At 40.7% G+C, this 21886-nt stretch overlaps 1 protein-coding gene across 1 annotated transcript in view; it reads left to right on the forward strand.

Annotated features, from left to right (window-relative positions):
* SHANK2 (SH3 and multiple ankyrin repeat domains 2) overlaps window positions 1-21886 on the forward strand; it is a 512140-nt gene that overhangs the window by 120895 nt on the left and 369359 nt on the right. The window contains exons 8-9 of the mRNA XM_015410855.1: window positions 14413-14716; window positions 19735-19904. Coding sequence (XP_015266341.1) covers window positions 14413-14716; window positions 19735-19904 — 474 coding nt within the window. The remainder of the gene's footprint in view (window positions 1-14412; window positions 14717-19734; window positions 19905-21886) is intronic.

Raw genomic sequence — 21886 nt, forward strand, 5'->3', positions numbered from 1 at the left:
ACTGTGTTACAAGGTAGTGTAGTTAGGATCAATGTTCCCTCTAAGCTGTGGAGTCTTGTGAGCAAAAATTCTACTTTGTGAGCTCCTGGCATTAAAGTTGTGAGCGAGCGATTTGGCTGCTGCATAAATCAGTTTGCTCTGGAGCCCTCCTTCCTGAGCTAAGACAAAAATGTGTGAGCCGGAGGCTAAAAAACTGTGAGCTGGCTCATACTAACTCGGGCAGGGGGATTTCCGGCCCCCGGGGGGACTTGGCAGCTCTAACAGGAGAATGACTATTGGCACGAATGTTACAACGGCACTTCCTTGGAGGGCGTCAAACTACATACAAATATATTTATGCTATTGTGTTACAAGGTAGTGTAGTTAGGATCAGTGGATACGTACTGTATTCAGTCATAGCAGGATTCCTGACTGCTCTTATTACAAGTGTAGCTTTGTAAACCTCCTTATCTAGCCTTGTATGTCATTTAGAATTATTTTGTTTGCTATTCTGAGGATATAGCTTTTACATCCAAAACCTCAATAGGAGTAAAACAAAGTTTGAGTCCAGCAGCACTTTTAAGATCAACGAAGTTTTATTCAAGGTATAAGCTTTAGCCTTGTATGTCATTTAGAATTATTTTGCATGCTGTTCTGAGGATATAGCTTTTATATCCACAACCTTAGTAGGAGTGAGTCCAGCAGCACTTTTAAGATCAACGAAGTTTTATTCAAGGTATAAGCTTTCATATGCAAGTACACTTCCTCAGATACATTCAGGTGGGGTAGCCGTGTTGGTCTGAAGCAGCAGAACAAAGTTTGAGTCCAGCAGCACTTATAAGACCAACAAAGTTTTATTCAAGGTATAAGCTTTTGTCTGCAAGCACACTGCCTTGGATATCCAAGGAAGTGTGCTTGCACACAAAAGCGTATACGTTTATTCCCATTTCTTTCATCCTTGCTCAGTCGGTTGTGTTCACCTACCCAGTGTTTGCTTTTAATTAATTTATTAAATGCGTTTTCATTTTAAATGTGGTAAATCTGATCTCTGCAAGCCATGTAAATCCCCACTCAGTCCATGCTTACCCGGAGCGGAAAAGCAGAGAGGGACCCAGAAGCTGCACTACAGTCTTTAAGAGACTAAATGAGAGAAAAGCCTGAGCGCAAGTACTCTTGGACTGAGCTAGAACCCCTCAGAATTGGTTTGCCAGTCTTGTTGATACCCTGAGAGAGAAGTGGGGGATTGGAGATAGAGGAGCCTTGTTGGGGTCTAGGAGATGGAGACCCTGACTGGCTGAGTAACTTTCTCATTTTCCAAGGTGCAGAAATGGGTGCTTGTGAGGCCATCTCACCACAAGGCCATAACGGAAAGGCAAAAATTCAGTTCAGTAATAATTTATGCAGTGCAGCTGAGCATAGTCAGAGTGATTTTCCTCACCAGAGGGGAACTGCAGCCTCCTCCTTCCTTGCACACTTAGAGTTAGTAAACAGGATTTAACTGAGTGAGGGTATAGCTCCCACCCAGGTTAAAGACCCAATCCTCTCTCTTTAGAAATTAACCACCTAATCCACCTCCTTTTAAGGAAGGACAATAGGTAAATGCTTTGCACAAGCAGGTGCCAGGTCCAGTCCCTAGCACTGCCAGTTAAACTCAGATGCTGGGAAAGGTCCCTCTCTGAATAGATAATATTGAACTAAATAGATGGTTTGATTAGATATGGGGAAGATTCATATTCGTGTTCATACTACAATGAGAGGACATATATAATCTGTCCCCTCCTCCTCACTTTCCTGTCATCAGTTCTTCACAAAGACAAGCTATTTCTGTCTTTTTTTCTTCACACTGTTTCTTGATGTAGGTAAGATTTTCAGTGATGTAAAACCTCCTCAAGCTGACCCCCCCCCAAATTACTTTTTCATGAATACCTTTTGCATGTTGAACAGATCTTGAAGTGTTTTTCATGTGTTCAACAGGGACCCTTGAAAAAAAGCAAGAAAACCCCTCAAATGGGCACTCCATTATTGTGTGTTCCATACATCTCCCTTTCCAAGCGATATGCTACCTGTGCTGTTCCCGACAGCCTGAGCTGGTTCTCAAAACAACTAAGTATTTAACACACAATCTTCACTCATTTGGAATCAACTTTATTTAACTCTTTATGCAAAGATTCAGTTTACTCACATTCCCCACTAACGAGAAAACAGAACTTTGCTTAGGAAGAGGCTGCTGAGAGGGGAGGAGGTATGGAAATTCCTGGAGATTTGAGGGGTGGAGCCTGGACAGGGTGAAGTTTGAAGAGGGGTGGGACCTCAGACAGGTACAGTGCCATAGATTCCACCCTCCAAACCAGCCACTTCCTCCTGGGGAACCATTGTTGCCAATCTCCAGGGGAGGGCTGGAGATCACTTAGAATTACAATGGCTCTCCAGGAGGGAGGGAGGAGATAGGCTTGCCAACTCCAGGTTGGGAAATTTGTGGAGATTTGAGGGGTGGAGCCTGGACAGGGTGAAGTTTGAAGAGGGGTGGGACCTCAGACAGGTACAGTGCCATAGATTCCACCCTCCAAACCAGCCACTTCCTCCTGGGGAACCATTGTTGCCAATCTCCAGGGGAGGGCTGGAGATCACTCAGAATTACAACTGCTCTTCAGATGGCAGAGATCAGTTCCCCCAAAGAAAACAGTGGATTCTGTGTCATTATACGCTGCTGAGGTCACCACAGCAAATTGATGTTGAGTGCCCAAGACCAGGGCACCCACCCAGAGCCTCTTTCTAGAGCTCGTTTTATGTATTTCCACAATGGGCCTTATTCCTAGTTATATATAAGGAGAGATGGCTCATATTGTTTTGGGAAGTTTATGTTGTAAGCCACCCTGAGCCCACTCGTGGGATAGAGTGGGGTATAAATTTAATCATCATAATCATAAATTTAATCAGCAGCAGCAAGCAGCTTTTCACCTCCTTGTCTCTGATCTCCCCATTGTAGTGGATTGGGAGAAACAAATGAGCTAGAAAATAGCAAAGGATCTAGTTTACATTAGAGGGGCTTCTGCACTGAAACTCTTGAGGGGTAAAGTCAGAGAGGAAAAATTATGCATTTATATTTAAAACAATATGATTTAAGCAGTTTCTTTGCTTTCTGGAGAGCCAGTTTGGTGTAGTGGTTTGGTGTAGTTGTGCAGACTCTAATCTGGGAGAACCGGGTTTGATTCCCCACTCCTCCATTTGCACCTGGCTGGATGACCATTAGTAGGCAGCCCTTTTGTAGTGTCTACTTGGGCTTCTACTTAAGAAAAAGACACTTAAATACGTCTTGAAAATTAGGGCAATTGAAGGGTGGAGTTTTCTTGGTATAGGGCTTTGGAAATTGTGGCTGGTTCTGGCTAGACTATGGGGTTAAAGGGTAGGATGATTCCATTGGATATTTGTGCCTTCAAGTGATCTCTGATTATGCTGGCAGTATTTTTTTTAAACTAAGGAGAAGGTTTTGTTTCAAACCATTTTGCTGTATTTGATATTCTCAGGCCTTTAAAATAAATTCCAAACTTTAAAAATCTTGCTCTGAAGGAGGGCATTTAAATCAGAAATTAGAGGTGATACAGACACTGTAGTATTAAATCCCCAACTATTTGTGATTCTTATTTATGCTTGTTAATTCTTTGCAGATGTCTTATTGGAAATACAGAATGGTAAAATCTAATCTGTTGGTATTTATCTCCCGTTCTATTCATGAAGGAGTGATCTTAGCAACCAACAAATCAGACTTTAGCCTCAGATACTTTGCCAACAACAAGCAGATACTGCTGCAGTAGAGATAATTATTATTAGTAAATTATCCATTATTCAACTTCAGGGTAGTTATACACAGAATCAAATACTGTTGAAATTTCCATAGTTTTATTGCACATCTGTGCCTTAAGTTTTGTGAATGACAGGACACAATATGCAATTTTCAAGACATTGTACATTTAAAAGGCCACATTCCTTCCACTTTTAGTTCAGTGCCATTGCCTTTTTATCTCTTTGGAAGTTTTATACATGTATCCTAAAGCATTCATGAAAAATCTCTCTACAGTGCAGCTTTTGAAAACTTGTTTTCAGAAAGTCTATTTTATTAATTGTGTGAAATGCTAAGGTTTCATTGGCAAGAAGTCTGCATTTTAGTAGAAAAATAATCTCCTAAAGTGAAGAAGACTCAGTATAAGAAACAATCAAAAAATTTAAAATCTTGATTGTCACTTTTATACAAATATTTAATTTAAGAGTGGTGTGAAACTTGGAAATAGTTGTATATCAATGGAGACTAACCAGCTGGGTGTAAAAATCTTTACTAGAAAACAGAGAACAAGTAGAATGAAGCCTTTGGGGCTTGAATATTGAGAGTAAGCTTCTCCAGCTCCATAGCTCCTCTTTCAGGATTTTCCCTCTCCTAAATGTATCTGTGAATTGCTGCCATGAGATATAATGAATGACTGCTCTCCCTCCCCCGCCAAATGTTAATTTTGACCCCACTCAACTTGTGGTGCTTCTCCATGTTTCAGTCATCTCTATTCTTACTCATAAACATCTCAATTACAAAAGCAGGAGAATGTCTGAAAGACAGTGCCGATGGTGTTCACATGACTAATACTATGAAAGACAGCAAGATTTTTTGAACAGCTCCAGTCTATGCACAGTTGGCTCTCAACTGACAGACAGAATGTGGGGTGGGCTTTGTCACCAGAATGCTGGGTATTGCATGCCCAGCTATGCTTGTAGTTATACAGTGCCCAGAAACCTGCTGCTTATGTCAGGGTGCCGACAGTTAAAACACATAGAATCTGGGTAGCTTTTATTCCTCTCTCAATTCAGCAATGGTTATATAATGAGGGGATTGCTGCTAAAATAAAAGGGAAAATGAAGTCTTTGTTAAATGCCTTAACAAAGAAAGAAGGTAAGCATTGAGCTCAAAGCTCTTGATGTTTGAGACCTGCTATTTTCTTCTGCATGCTTAATATGATTTGCTTAGGTACTGTATCATTATATTAAGTTCTTTCTGTATCTTTTCCAGAATTCTGCTATGTTAGGTTGTCCTTTTATAGTACTCACAGACCTTTCGTGTGACTTGTTCATTTTAGTTTCTTATAGAAAGCTTCTTCTAACAGGCTCATTCCATTTATAGGAAATGTGATGTGGTTTTCCACTGTGTCTATTTAGGAAGGAATTTCTGAGGTTTATGTTAGTGAATACTTATGAAAGTCTCATGTTTATGCACTTGGGGTATCACTTTGCAACAGATTATGGGAATATTATTTCATTCATAAGAGATAATTACTTTTAAGACGAAATAATAGCAAGCTTCTATTTATTCCTCTGAACAGCATTTGCAATAATAATTTCAGTAGGAAAAATAATTTAATCTGAAAAGAAGATGAATGGGAATATTATTTCATTCATAAGAGATGATAATTACTTTTAAGAAGAAATAATAGCATGCTTCTATTCATTCCACTGAACAGCATCTGCAATAATAATTTCAGGAGGAAAAATAATTTAATGTGAAAAGAAGATAAATAGAGTTTAAAGAATGTATTTTTATGTGCATGCAAAGAAACATCTCAAGTCTATCAATTTCCAGTGTGCAAAATGAGATGGGGAAAAGGCAAGACAACAGTTGTGTCCAGGTGTATGCTTGTTTGTATTACTGATGCTTCATTTAATATTGATAGCATTTGCATGCCCCAGAATGTTTAAAGTAACAGCTCATGTTTTAAAACTCTCTTTAAAGCACATTAACTCAGTGATAATTATTAAAAGCCTTTTATGCCTGCCAGATGCTGTGGAAAGGAAATATTTGAAAATATAGAAATTACTTTGGTGTGATTTGATTCCCCTGAAATTCCTAATGCAGTGAGATATTACAATATAGTCTGCAAGCAAGTTACATTGGAGTACTTGGATATAAGCCATTTTGGTCTTCTTGTTTACTGTGTAGTTAAGGTGAAATTCATCCACTGAATTCATTGGAAAAGAGTCAAATTAAATATAAATATTCTAGGTTAAGTGCTTCGAAGGTCAGTTGAGTGCATCTATGAAAACTTGTTACAGTGCAGAATTAATTGTCCACAGTTCATAAAGGATGAAGGTTTTAGTTGCTGTAGATTTTCCGGGTTGAAATGTCAACAGTAATATTATCAGATTATACATTTTTAAAGACCTTCTTTCTGATACCGGAAGTCAAACACAAAAATCTGTTGGTATCAAATTTTGCCAAGTAACTCCATATGAACACAGGTGCCCTCTTTTCTGGTATCTCCTGTTTATGAACAATCACACAATATATGTTAAATGTTTTATTTGTTCCAGAGCCTGCCTTTTACTTTATAATTATTAAAGCAGTATTTGAAAAGCTTGTATGTCCAAAAATGTATCACGTATATTACATGCGAAATACATTATCAGCGTTGAAAAGCTAGGGCATAGTTAGGTAGTTAACTGATTGTCAATAGGGCAATCAAGAGAACACTGAATGAAGTAACATTATATTTTTAAACAATCATGCTCACAAATGTTGCTTAACCATTTTTTAAAACAAATTAGGTCTTGTCCATGGCATTAGGATAGGGTTACCAGCTCCCCACTTGTGGCAGGAGACCTCCTGGTCCCTGCTGCCTGTGCCTTTTGCCGCTCAGTTGCATGGTGGGAGGAAAGGAGGCAAAAGGTAGGGAGTGTAATAGGTGTCCCCAGCAAGACCCAGAAGTGGCAGCATCACTTTGGGTGATGTCCTATTATTTGCCCCAGACCCCATAGTTAAATCACTGAATTTTGGGAGAATTCTAGAGTGTCACCCCAGCGTAATGATGCAATTCCAGGTCATGCTGGAAGTTACTTTATCATGCTGTGGGAGGTGATCATTTGCCTTCCCACCATAAGTCCCTGTCTCCCCCATCTCCCGCCAGTTGCTAGGCCATGATCCTACTTAGGAACATGTAGTTATTAGGGTATTAGTATATAAATAAATGAACTATCTTTTGCCCACCTAGGCCTAAGATACATTGACTGAGTCAGTGAGAGTTTTGACATGGAGGTCACATGTATGCATATTTCATTCAAGAAACAGCAGCCCATGTGTGTTAACATGTTTCTACATTCAAATCAGTCCAAACTGCATACATAAATGCAGCCTGTATTAGGTCCTGTTCACACTAGGCTATTTGGGCCGGGAGCAGGACAGTTCGGGGGCGGAGCAAACCGGCATGATCACACCACAACATCTGGGAAGCGTCGTGCTTCCGTCCCTGAACTGGCCCTTCCCCGCGAAAATCCGCCCCAACTTGCAACCACCTACCTTGGTGGTTCATCGGGAAGCTGCGCGGCAAGCCGGGCGTTTGATCGCCGGTGCGTCCTTGCGCCGGCTCATCCCCGGCGCCTAGCTGAACTGCGCATGCTCGGACATGCGCAGTTCGGCAGGCTCCCAGTCAGGGCCGTGTTTTCTCCCCGGGGAGAAAAGGCGGCGCGGCCAGGGGATCCGTGGGATCCCGCCGCGCCGTTTCAACTTTGGCGCGGCTTTTAAAAGCCACGCTTTTTGGCGGCTTTTCCCCTGCCATGCGGCAGGGGCCTTAGTTGAGCTAATCTCCACATAAATTTACCAATCTATGTACGTGGAGAAGCTTACTTTGGGCATCCATTTAGCTGCTGGCCTGATAGTCATAACACTTTATTAAGAAACCTTTTGCAATCTCAATTTGATGCTGGAGAGGGAAGGAATTGCACTGGACTCCTCACATTTGTTTGTACTATTCATCCTACATGGTTGTAGTTGTTGTTGTTGTTGTTTTGGGGAGGGGGGCGGTGTTAAGTGCCATCAAGTCACTTTTGACTTATGGTGACACTATGAATTAATAACCTCCAAAAATGTCCTGTGGATTCCTTGATTTAGTCAATCCATCTCATGTTTGGTCTTCCTCTTTTCCTGCTGCCTTCAACTTTTCCTAGCATTATTGTCTTTTCCAGTGCCTCTTGTTTTCTCATAATGTGAACAAAGTACAGTAGCCTCAGTTTCATCATTTTAGCTTCTAGGGAGAGTTCAGGCTTTATTTGATCCAGAACCCACTTATTTGTCTTTTCGGCAGTCCACAGTATCCACAACACTTTCTTCCAATGCCATATTTCAAAGGAATCCACTTTCTTCCTATCAACTTTCTTCATTGTCCAGCTTTCACATCCATACCTAGTATGGTATGAATTATGGAATGAATATTATGGTATGAGTTACCTTGATCTTGGTTGCCAGCAACGCATCCTCACACTTAAGAATCTTTTCTAGCTCCTTCATGGCTGCCCTTCCCAGTCTTAATCTCCTGATTTCTTGGTTGCAGTCTCCCTTTTGGGTGATGATGGAGCCAAGAAATTGACAATCTTTTAACTATTTCAATTTCTTCACCATCAACCTTAAAGTTATGTAATTCCTCAGTAGTCATTATTTTTGTTATCTTGATGTTCACCTGTAGTTTCAGGTCTTCACTGTTTTCTGCCAGTAATGTGGTATCATCTTCATATCTCATATTCTTAGTGTTCCTTCCACCAGTTTTTGTTCCACTTTCATCTAAATCTCATCTAGCTTTCCTTATGATGTGGATAGAAATTGAACAGATAAGGAGAGAAAATATACCCTTGTCTGACACCTTTGCCAATTGGAAACCATTCTGTTTCTCCATATTTTGTTCTAACAGTAGCATCTTGTCCGGAGTATAGATTGCACATCAAAACACTCTGTTGCTGTGGCATACCCATTTCTTTTAAAACCAACCATAGCTTTTCATGATCCACACAGTCAAAAGCTTTGCCATAATTTATGAAACACAAACTGATTTTCTTTTGAAATTCTCTCATATGCTCCAGTAATTAATGTAATTTTGCAATATGATCTCCAGTGCTTCCTTTTTGTAATCCAGCTTGAACATCTGGCATTTCTCATTCCATATATGGTAACAGTGTTGTAAGATTTTGAGCATCACTTTACTTGCTTGAGAAAATAACGTGATGGTCTGATAGTTGCTCCTCCTTTTTCCAGAATTGTAATGTAGATTGATCATTTCTAGTCTCTGGGCCATTGTTTTATTTTTCATATTTGTTGGCACATTCTTGTTAAGATTTTGATCAGTTTCTGTAACGTTAAATATCTCTACTGATATCCCATCTACTCCTGTTGATTTGTTTCTCTCAAATGCTTTGCGTACTGCTTTAACTTCCATTTCTAAAATTGCAGGCTCTTCTTCAAAATATTCTTCTGCAAAAGAATCTGTCATCCTTTCATCTCTTTTGTATAGTTCTTTGGTGTAGTTCCCATCTCTTCTTTATTTTTTCCTGTTTAATTAATGTATTTCTACATGTAATGCATTTCTAATGTTGATCTTTCAACATGCCTAACTGCTTTACATTTCCCTTTGATTTCTTGGATCTTGTGGAACAGATCTCTTGTTTTTTCTTTTTTTGTTGTTCTCTTCTATTCCTTGAAACTGGTTATTATAATAATTCTCTTTGTACATGCAAGTCACTGGAATGCTGCATTTATATTTCTGATTCTATTTCTGTCACCTTTTATTTTTTCATCTTATCTGTTTTAAGAGTTTTATCAGTCATCTATCGAGGCTTTTCATTTCTTTTGGCTACAGCAATAGGCTTTCCGCATTCTTTCTTGATAAATCTCTGAATTCAACCCATAGTTCTTCTAGTTCCCATTCATTAGAGCTTAGTAATGCACATCTGTGGTATAGGTAAAAGATAAAGGTTCCCTTGCTCGAAAACAGTCAAATCCGACTCTAGGGTTGCGGTGCTCATCTCCGTTTCAAAGCCGAACAGCCAGCGCTGTCTGAAGATGTTTCCGTGGTCATGTGGCTGGCATGACTAAACACCAAGGTACACGAAACGCTGTTACCTTCCCACCGAAGTGGTACTTATTTATCTACTTGCAATTTCTTGCTTTCGAACTGCTAGGTTGGCAGGAGCTGGAACTAGAGATGGGAGCTCACTCCATCATGCGGTATTTAAACTCTTCAGCAGTGTTGTTTGGATTGCATTTTGGCACTGTGAATGTTTTATTTATTTTTCTCCAGCTTTACTTGAGAAATTAATTCATAGTCTGTACCACAGTCAGCTCCTGGTCTTGTTAGAGATTAGAATGTCTCAATCTTTTGCTTCCAATTATGTAATGTATTTTATTTTTGTAATGGCCATCCAGTGATGTCCATATATACAATCATCTATTTGGTTGCCTGAAACATGTTCACAATGAACCATTTGTTATCTTCACAGAATCCTATGAGTCACTGTCCTGCTTCATTTTGTTTGTTTGCCACATTTGCATTCCAGTCACCTGTGATTATCAGCACATCTTGCTTAGGTGTGTGATCAATTTCTTCCTGGAGAATTGCATAAAAGCTTTCAATTCCTTCGGCATCTGTGGCTGGGGGATATTATTTGGTTCGACTTTGCGTTTTAGCACCTGACTGCCTGTGCTACATCTTGCCTCCCTATTAAAGCAATACTGTTTCGTCTGTGTTTGTCATTCCCCGAGTAAAACACTTCATAATTTTCTGACTGAAAATATCCTAATCCAGTCGACTTTAGTTTGCTCACTCCCAGGACTGCAATGTTTAAATGGTCCATTTTTTGTTTTACAATTTCGAGCTTACATTGATTCATACTTCTCACATTCCATGTTCCTATTATATGTCTCAAACAGCTTCGTGTTTTACCTTTGCATTCATTCATGTGAGCAAATGAATGTCCTTTTGGCTTTAGTCTGGTTGCATAGTTTAGAATAGCACTACTCATATTCATCCTCTGCTCTTCCCCAGTAGCTGATTGAGTGCTATCTAACCTAGGAGTCCTGTCTTCCAGCACTATATCTTTTTCCATTTTGAATTTTCTCATCCTAGGGTTTTCAAGTTATAAAATGATCAGAAGTGGTTTACTGTTGCCTTCTTGTGCACAGATTTTTTTATCAGTGGTATAAGAAGCTTCTTTGTCCTTCCCTTAACATTGATAGAGTGAAAGTGCAAGAGAAGTTAGTAGCCTTTTGATACCTTTATCTAGAAGGACTTTTTGAAAAGATATTTTGATTTTCCTCTAAAGTCATGTAAATAGTTTCTAGTTGTCAGACTTAGAACAGTTTTAAAAACACTGTCCTTGGTACCAGTCCCACTGAACAAACTATAAATCCTTTAAATTAATGTGTCATATGATGCTACATAAGAATTTCTTATATATAAAGTTCGGGCCTTATTGGCTCACTCACTCATTCAGTAAAAAGTATAATTTTCTAACTTATAACAACAGACAGATGAAATTTGTTACATGTATCCTGACTAATAAAGAAGTATGAAAAATACTTTTACCTCTTTCTTGCTCTTTCCCTTGCTCTGATAAACATTGAACTGCATTCTAACAGAAGTGCACGTGGAACTTTACACTGTGTATGTTACAAATTAAGAAAGTTCTGAGGTCTTGCAGCTTTATCTTGTGAGGTGACTTGCTAACTCAGTGCCTTCAGGACCACAGCCCTAATAGCAGCACAATCTGAAAAGGGTAGACGTCTGTTGATATACGATAGTTGCAGTAAGGGTAAGGAGGGCTTAACTGCAAGTTGGCCAAAGCTGGATGAATCTGCCCCACTTGCCAAATTTAGAATTCTTCTTTCTCACAGTGGGCCAATCTGTAATTGGTCCGTTTCTGTAGCAATTAATCATTTTGCTTCCAAACTCTTGAATCAGACATATCTAAACAGTGTTGTGCTGTGATACTTGGGCTTTTGAAAATATTTTGCTTTTGTAACTAGACAATATTTTAAGTATGACATTTGTTGTACAAATCATTGTCAGATGATTAAGCAACAATAAGTAGAACAAACTGAAACTCTTCTACCACGTGGAAAGACAGATGGGAATGCATAGACACTGTGCCCTATGTTAAAGGGGGCCACAGATTTATATAACTTTTCAGCGGCATCTGTGGTAAAACTAATTCTAAGGAGAGCAGAAAATCCAATATTGTACTTATATAAAAAAGCAAGAATCGTTGCTTGCTGGGAAGGCACATGTAATACAGTGGCAACCAGCAAATGTTATAACTATAATTCTGAAGTAAATAGTGAATGAAAAGCCAAACTACAACTTCTGGCATCATTGTATTACTCTTTAAGAGAAATCCATATGGGCAGCATCCCCATCCAAACCCAGTTATGCAGATTCTTGCAGTACATGTTGCAGATGGAAAGCAACATTTCCATAGCTACATACTCAAGAGATAACTAGCCCTTCCTAAGATCAGCCAATTAGTGGCTAAAGCTCATGGCCATAGTGAGTCTTGAAGTAAAATCAAGAGGTGGAGTATGTCGAGAAGTGACATGATATGTACTGAAAAGGTTGGTTAGGTGAAATCAGTGTTTTGTTGAATCCCTGATCTCCTTCACCAACTTCCTGTGCACAAATGGCAACTTTTCTGGATCCCCTGTTTAACTGCAGAGAGATGTGATAATATTTGACTGCTTGCATAGCACTTTCACTGAGTGCTCAGAGAGTTTCAAGTAGGCTTTCTGAGCAATAAATCAACTAAAACTTGTGTAGAATTTTTCAGAATAATATTCCATTTAAAATGGATCTTCTGCACTAATCTTCACTATCTGTAATAAAACTGAAATCTATTACCTTATAATGAAATACTAACAGCATTTTATTATGTACAAGTTTGTTCTTACTGAAATGATGGAGCAAATTTGTTATCTTAAATATTTTGCAGCCAAATTCTGCTGGAAATTGAATTTGGTGGTAAATTTGTGATTCTGCCTGTAGCAGCCAAGAACCCAGATTTAGCAGAATCCAACAGGTTCTGTTGTAGATTCAGATTTTTTTGTTGTTGTAGGCCCTCCACTTGCTATACTGTATGCACAAATTAAAGAATTTTTAAACAATTTTTCCATGTGGGGTGTGTTTGCATAATGAAAATCCAGACTATTGGAGGAGATGACTGCAGCACCTTGCAGTCCTTCCTATGATTGATAGATCAAGATGAGTAGGCATGTCAGTCTTTCTGTAGCAGAAGAAAAGAGCAAGACTCATGAAAGCTCCTGCCCTGCCACAAATTTTGTTAGTCTTTAAAGTGCTACTGGACTCTTGCTCTTTTCTTCTATTTCTACTGTTTATGCTGAGTATTTACCATCTCAGTGCTCCTCACTTATTTATGTATTTTAAATATTTATATACCACTTTCCTCTCAATCAGTGGGACTCAAAGTGAGTCAAAGCTGTTGTAGTTGTGACGGAGCTCTCAATAAACAACTCACTCCGGCTCTTAAAGGGTTAAATTAACTAAACATTTGTCTTTAACAGCGCTTACAGTGCAGATTAGCATTTTGTTTAGAATTTATTTTCTCTATGATCTAGGGTTTCCAGCTCTGGGTTGGGAAATCCCAGCAGATTTGAGGGTGGATCCTGGGGAGGCAGGGTTTGGGGGGGGGGACCTCCGTGGGGTATAATGCCATAGAGGCCACCTTCCAAAGCAGCCATTTTCTCTAGAGGAACTGACGTCTGTCATCTGGAGATCAGTTGTAATCCTGGGAGATCTCCAGGCCCCACCTGGAGATTGACAACACTACCATGTTCTTTGTGTTCACTCTGCTAATCTAAAGACAACTGAGTTAAAATGTCTGGTCATCTGCATTTCTGTGCTTCTCCTCAGCTTTTCTTTTAGTCAGTCCCTGTTCAACTGCAAATCCAGCTGCTGCTTGAGTCTCTGTCTGTGAAATGTTGAGGGATTCTAATCAGATTTGTCCAATTGGCACCTTAACAGACTCTTTTTCCATAGCACTTTTACAGCTCTCAGTGTAACATTTCATTACTGGCTTTTTTGCCACCACCACTGAGGAGGAAAACATTTCCCTATGGCTTTCACATGTTCAGTATACACTGTAAAATAGTGTTAAAAGGTTGAAGGGATGAGAAGTGCTTTAGCATTAAAAAGCACTATCTGCTATTGACCATACCACAAACCGTTCAATATCTATTTTTATGAAAACTTGAGACTGTCTACATTTGTTGGTGTAGGCCAGCAATAATTTACCATTTCTTACTCAGAGGTTGCCGGCATTCACTGGTAAAAAGTCAGATTTTGGACTCTTATAATGATATGTATAATTATTCGGGTTTTGAATTATGTGGAGTGTTATTCTAGCTTTTTAAAAGTGCTTTTCCTATGAAAATTATATTTAATTTTAATTGCAGTTTAAATATAAATCTGGTGCTCATCTTGATTAGACAATCAGCCAAGGCAATTTTTTCTTTCTTCTTTCTTTCACATACTAAGAATGGGGGAAAGCTGTCTATAATGCTAAATCATATCTAAAATCAGTTGTGTCTACCACAGAAACATTTTGTTTTCTTTTTCCCTTATAATGCAGTGCCATTTAGAGAGGCTCCTACCTATTCAAATAGAAGACGGAGGCCCCAGAGCACCTTGACAGCACCTCGTGTCTTGCTGCGATCCAATAGCGATAACAATCTCAACATCAACATTCCTGACTGGTCAGCCTCCTCTTTAGCTTCACACCGTAGCCTTTCGCCTCACCTACTCCAACAGATGCAGAATAATCCCAATGGAACTGTGAAAACTGTTGGAAGCTATACTTCATCCTCTCGGAGCCGCTCACCATCATTAAACAGACTAGGAGAGGATGCAAAGAGGCAGCAACACTGGCACACCAGGTAATTCTAAACATATATCTCCTTGCAGCTTATAAAATGTATTACAGTAAGGGTACAGTTACTGGGCCCTGACCTGAATAGCCCAGGCTAGCTCTCTCTCGTCAGATCTTGGAAGCTAAGCAGGGTCAGCCCTGGATAGTATTTGGATGGGAGACCATCGAGGAATACCAGGGTCACGGAGGCAGGCAATGGTGAATCACCTCTGAATGTCTCTTGCCTTGAAAACCCTATGGGGTTGCCATAAATCAGCAACAACAACAACAAATAATCAGTGGAATGTGCTCCACCATATTCTCTGAGGGTGGAATCTATGGCATTATATTCAGCTGAGATCCCTCCCCAAACCCCACCTTCCCCAGGCTTCCCCCCCAAAAAAACTCCAGGTATTTCCCGACCCAGAGCTGGCAACCCTGAAGGCAAACAGAATGATAACAAGATGGCAACTGTAAAATCAAGGAACGGTATTTAAAATAGCTTTTTAGTGGGAAAGCAATTCATAATGGTGTAGTTGGATATCATTTTAATTGGAAGTTTAGGTTCTCAGATCCTTTATTCCCTAAACAATTGCCATATATATGCTTAACTTATTTTATGTTAAATTTATTTAATATATTTCCACCCCACCTTTGTATTTCAAATAAATACTCAAGGTGGTATACCGAAGGGTTTTTTTTTAAAAAAAAGAAATACTATTTAAACCCCAAGCTTCAGTAATTAGCAGCCAGAGATTTAAGAACAACAAGGGAAAGTTTTTTTAAAAAGCCACCTTATTTTTTTTTAAAAAAAAACTTTGGTACAAGATGACCTCCAATGAAAAAGTTGCCCAAATTGCAGAGGGGATGGATTTCCAGAGTGGTGGGGTTGCTGAAAATGCTCCCAACCTAGAGCTGGCAACCCTAAGGGGAACTGATCCTTGTAGTTGGGAGATCTGTTGTGATTTCTGGGGATCTTCAGGCCCAACCTGGAAGTTGGCAATACTAGAAGGAGAGATGGAAGCAGGAAAGGGGGAAAGACTGTGGGGGCTTTCAAGAACTGAAAAGAGGAAATAGTGGAGGAGGAGGAAAAGAGATGCCTCCCATATGCATATTCTAATAGCCAAATCTGAGGATACTAAAATCTAGTGATGGGAGTTGTGAATTGACAAGGCAGATCTTTGTACAAGCCTGAAAAATGCCCCAGGAGTGCAGGAAAAAAAATAAAAAAAATCTGAAATCTAAAAAAAATGTGTTGGGGGGGTTAGAAACTCAAAATCATAAAGGGAGCAGCTGTAACTAAGAAATGGAAGCTCTCATTGTCTGTTGCTAGGTAACCCCACACAATTCTAGGCTTGATTTCTGTCTGTAAAAGTAAGGGGAGGGTACAGGGCCCCTTCTGGGGTAAATTATTGTTGTTGTTGTTGTTGTTTAATTATTAATTCCATTTGTGCCCCGCTCTCCCCAGAAATAGGCTCAGAGCAGCTTTCTTGGGTTGTTTTGGCCTTTAAGGGAGGACTCATTGGGGTCAGACCCAGCAGCAAACAGTGGCTTGATACAACCCGACTTGTATGACTCCATTAGGCCTGGCTGCTTACTACTGTTCAGCAGAAGCCACCCTTATGAAAGCCAGTGTGGTGTAGCAGTTAGAGCTTCAGAGTAGGGCCTCGGAGACCCAAGTTCAAATCACCACTCTTCCATGGAAGCTCACTAGGAAGCCTTTGGCCAGTCACATACTTGCAGCCTAGCCTATCTCATGGGATTCTTGTGAGGATAAAAACAAAGAGAGGAGAATAATGTAAGCTTATTTGGTCCCCATTGTGATGAAAAGTGAGGTATAAATGAAGTAACTAAATAATATATATAGCTGAAGATGGGAGGCAGATAAAAGGTAGGTTAGACAATGACTGAGAGGGAGAAAATGAGGCAGATAAGGGGGAGAGGATATGGGGGTTGCCAGAAAGAGGGAGAAAGGGAATTGTGCAGGGAGGGAGATATGGGGGGAAGTGATTTGCCCCATGCGAGTCCTTGCAGGTTTCCTGCCACACAAGAGGGTTTGGCCAAGCAGCCAGTACTGTACAACTGTGCCATAGTTTTCCTATCTAGAAGCTGCTAAGGGGGAGGGAAAGCAGAAAACAGAGGGGCAGATAAATGTAGATTGGCTGTTGGGTGGAAGGAGAGAAGGGAGCAGGAAAGGGGAGAGGCTATGGGGGCTTTCAGGGGAAGAGAAAATAGTGCAGGAGAGTCTTTGCTGGTCCTCTGCTTCCCCCTCCTCGTGTTGGCAGACCAGCATAGAGCATCCATCAGTGTGGCCAGAGTTCTTGATTAAAAGCTAGGCTGAAAGGGATCAAGGTTATCATTCTTATCCATAAATACCTGGAGCTGAATAACCATTGCCTTCTTCAAGTTCTTACTCAAAAAGGGCATACTCAATACTGACCTTTAATTCTTTATATCTAATATAAGATCTAGTGTTACCTTTTTCAGCAAGGCCTAATGGACTGTCTTTTCCAAAGCTGAAGGTAGTAACCCTTCTGCCAATGATGCATTGAACTCCGGGCTGAGAAATTTCTGGAGATTTGAGCCTGGGGATGGGGGTTGGGGAGGAGAGGGATCTCCTTAGGTTATAATGCCAGAGGGCAGAGGCATGGAACTCATTTGTTATGAGGACTGGATCTGACATAAATGTCACTTTGTTGGGCCGGGCCATGTGTGCCATAAAACATAATGCCAGGTACCGGAGATATAAACTGTAAGGACAGCAGCTGATAAGCTCTGAGTTGGCGTATCCTCACTGCAAGGCCTCATGGGCTGGGAGGGGGGGTTCAAAGGAGAACCCACATGGACAGACTGGACAACCAGCAGTGCAGCACTGGGCGGATGCTCCTACACTGCTTGACTGCTGCAGACAAGGTTGTTCTGCCATGCTGAAGCCTCCATCGTGGTGGCTCCACCCACTCTCCCCTGAGCAGTCTCCTGTTCCCTCCTGTACACTAGTTGCTTGCAGGCCACATAAGAGCCCTAGACGGGCCGGATCCGGCCCCCAGGCCTTATGTTTGACACCTCTGCCATAGGGTCCTCTTCCAAATCAGCCAAATCAGCCAAATCTCCAGGAAACTGATAGTTGTAGTCTGGAGATCAGTTGTAATTCCAGAAGATCTCCAGGCCCCACCTGGAGTCTGGTAACCCTATGCATTGAAGCCTGTCGACCATTGCGATTACCCTTCTCCTGCAGACCTTATTGAACACCAGGGTAGGGTTGCCAGGTCCCCTCCTTGCTCCAGCGGGGGGATTTGGGGAAAATCAGCCCCACGTGCTGTGGCTACCACTCCGCTCACAAAAAGATCCTTTAAAGGATCTTTTTGTGAGCTGAACGTGTGACCTGTAACCACCCCTCTCCCTCCCTCCTGCTAGATTTAAAGGGCCCTCCAGCTGAATGGTGGGCCACATGGTTCCCACCAAGCAGCTGAAGCCTTTTAAATCTGGCAGGAGGGGAGGGAGAGGGGTAACCAGGTGGGTGCTTGTGCTTGGGGGCGGGGCTTCCCATTTCTGGCCAGCTGGCCAGGGGCAGATTGGAGTCTCCAAAACTGGGGGCTGGCAACCCTACACCAGGGGCAAGGATATAATAAATGGTAAACTAATCATAGGCCTCGACACTCCAAGTATTATCCACATCTTCAGGTTGTGCCAGCTGAAAGAAACTTTGTAGATAGTGGTATCAAAATTGGATTGGATATGAGCATTATCCACGACATGCTTAACAAACTGATCACAGTGAGTTTCCAAATTGTCTTCTACTTCCTTCCGGGGGCCTAGATGCAATAAGCCTATTACAATTTGAAGCAATATTAAGACACTGGATGGGTGTAATAATGGCAAAAAAGTAAGCCTTCTTTACCACTATCACAACCACAAAGTGGGCCTTAAAATGGGTTCATACTCATGTTTAGCCTGGTTTGTAGTGAGTTTCTCATCACCATCTAGCTGGCCATTCCAACTGGGCATTCCATACTAAAACCCGGGCCAGAGATCTTGGTTATAAGTGAGTGTGCAACTAATTGAAACTACAACTAAAGCTTCTGAGAAATGCATCCTCTTTTGACATTCACACTGTCCTTTAAACCCATTCCACACACAAACCATTGCATACTTGAAGAGCAAACTAAATGTGAAGATTTGCCTCAAACTTTTTGAAAGGAAAGGAAAGGGCTGACTGAGTCTCCTGGGGCATGGAACTCGAAAACCTGGGAGGTCATTGGTGAGAAAACCCTGTCCCACATACCTACCAAATTCAACTTATTCAAGCGGACACATAGAGAAGGGCAGTGATAGTTGATCTTAAATTACAGGCAAGTTCATATGAGTGAAGTCCCTCTGATACTCCGTTCCAAGGCTTGTTTAGGTATTTATTTATTTATTTATTAAAACATTCATATCCTCTTGGTTGAGACAGCTTTCAATAATAAAGGGTTAAAGGTCAACACCAGTCTTTTGCCTCTAATTTTTACCTCTGATTCCAACCTTCCACCCCCCCCCCCCCCTTGTATTGTATTTTAGATATAGCGTGCAGTTGAGCTGTAGAATTCAATTTGGTCAGTAATGCAGCTAGGTTTGACAACCCATAAATAAATTAATAAGAAGGTAGAAATATTAATTAATGGCAGTGCTGGTCTGGTTATACCTTTCCCATCTTTTACAGTGTTTTCTTGTGCTCTATTTCTGATGTGGTCTTGACTGTTAAGTTCTTCAGGCATCTGACTCATATTGGGGTGTGTGCATGTGTGCCTGTCATTTTATTTAACTAGCAGGCTGAAAACCAGCAGTCAGTTATTGCCTTTTCATGTTTGCAGGGGGGGGGGAATATAATTAACTGACCTTATCTACTTAGAAATATTTGAAGGTTGAAAAGGATCGTTTAGACTGTTAGATAGGTGGTACTTATGGCAGTAGCGGTTACCTGGTTAATGCGGCCACAGATCATGAACTAAAAAAAAAGTGTCATTTAGAAGGTCGAACTAGTGGTGTTTCATTTTTCTTTCCCTCCAGTGCCAGTTACAACCCCAGTGCCAACAAGGATACTGTATCTGCCTTGGATTATCAGGGTCCAAAACGCAAACTTTACAGTGCTGTACCTGGAAGACTATTTATTGTCGTGAAGCCATATCAACCTCAAGGAGAAGGGGAGATTAATTTGCACAAAGGGGACAGGGTAAAAGGTTAGTATTTCCTCTTCAAATATTCCTGGCTGTCCATATCTTTTTTTACAAATTGAAGTTAAACATATATATTGTTGTGTCAGTTTTGGTTCTGAATCATCTAGTACTGTTGTGACTGCAGGTGGGTAGCTGTGTCGATCAGAAGCAGCAGAACAAAGTTTGAGTTAATGCAGTTCAATTCCAATTTAGGCCACCTACACTTGCGTGACTGGTATGATACGCTCTAAATCCAGTTGCTCTGGTTCCCATAGAAATTCAATCATTCTGTAACAATGCTGATTAATGTAAGTTTATAGGACTATATTTATCACCATGAAGCATATCTTTATTTAAATAATGAATGTGCTGAATTGTAAATATGTCATTTATAAGATGGGGCCCTTCAGTGTATTGCAAAAAGGGGGAATATTGTGGGAGACGTATCCATCCTCCAAATCTTCCCTTCCTGAATTTTGTCTCTCAAGGCTTGAAAGATTAACGTTCCCTTCTTTCTCTCCTTGCCTCTCCCCATATACCTGGGTTACTTTTGAATGAAACTTGGCTGCACTTACATTCTGTAGTCTGGAGAATATTTTGTCCCCACCGTCAAGGCTGACCCTGCCTTGATACAGTAATGTACCCAATATTTACCTGGGTTTAGTCTCAGTTAGGGTTCCTATTCCACAGGTGGGGGCAGGGGAGTCCCTACTTTTGGGGGCTTCCCCCAGCCAGCTGGCCAGCAGGGGAAACCCTGCCTCCAAACAGCAACGTTGCATGGCGATGTCCCCAACACAATGACGTCAGGCAGAAGTGACATCATCACACTGGGGACATTGCGCAGTGATGCTCTGGGTTTTGGGCAAAACTCTATGGTTTGAGGGCAATTTTACCATAGAGTTGTGCCCTCAAACCAGAGCATTGGCATGCGATTTTGCTGTTTGGGGGCTCTCTTCCAACTCCTGCTGGCGAATTGTGAAGACCTGGCAACCCTAGTCTAAGTAACACACACACCATAAAGCAAAAGAAGGCTTTATTGGAAAAAAATCGAGAAAAGGTATTAAAAATAAGGCATATCATTCAGTGGCAGTGTACATGTGCAAAAATAACAAAACTCACTAGCTATCTTACTAACTTGGTCTAATGCACTGCATTTGGTTCTTAAAGTTTAGAGTTCCAGAGCATAGTAGAAATATTTTCTTGACAGCAAGGTGGTGTGGGGAGGAAAAGGCAAAGAGAGGATTATTCTCTCTAACATGGTCTATACTTATAGAAAAACGCTTGACCTCCTCAACCAATCACTGGGCAGTATCCATGGAACTTTCTAGGATGACAGTGGGTTCCCCCTCCCATACCAGATTTACAGCTGAACTGTCTGTGCTGATTAACAGGCCTGAATAGATGGCCTTGATGAGTAACCACCTTTGGTGGTGGTGGTGGGTAGCTAACACCCACAGAGAATCAGAGAACTGTAAACTTAGCTGGAACTCGATGGCAAATTCCTGTAAGATGGCTTCTATCTCGACACCCACCAAAGCATTAAAAATGTCCTGTCCCCTTAATATAGGCCTAATGGGATGTTATTGATCATGTGAAAAGACTCAGCTGCCCATTTCCACTCATTAAAGAGACAGAGTACTTTCCCCCAATCCTGCTAGCAACTGTATCTGTGGGTGTCCAGGTTTTGTTCTTTTCATTATCCACATAGGGGCCATCTAATTTACCTTTTGATATAGCGATCATATTTTTTTAAAACTTTTTATTATTTTATTCATAAAAAAAATACAGTGAGAAAACAAATATTATTAACGCCATATACATAATGCCTTATTCCTTATTACAAGATAATGGAAGGAAAGACAGTGGATAGGTATACTATTAATATATAAAAGTCATCTCATATGTGGCATTGTCCAGTAAAAATACTGTAAATGTCTTTTAAACTTTTCCTATAGGCAAAGAGTAATGTTGTAACAGCTATGATCTTTTTATATGTTAGTGAAAGT

The sequence above is a fragment of the Gekko japonicus genome, unplaced genomic scaffold, assembly GCF_001447785.1.
Source record: "Gekko japonicus isolate JY-2015 unplaced genomic scaffold, Gekko_japonicus_V1.1 scaffold65, whole genome shotgun sequence".
Classification (NCBI taxonomy): domain Eukaryota; kingdom Metazoa; phylum Chordata; class Lepidosauria; order Squamata; family Gekkonidae; genus Gekko; species Gekko japonicus.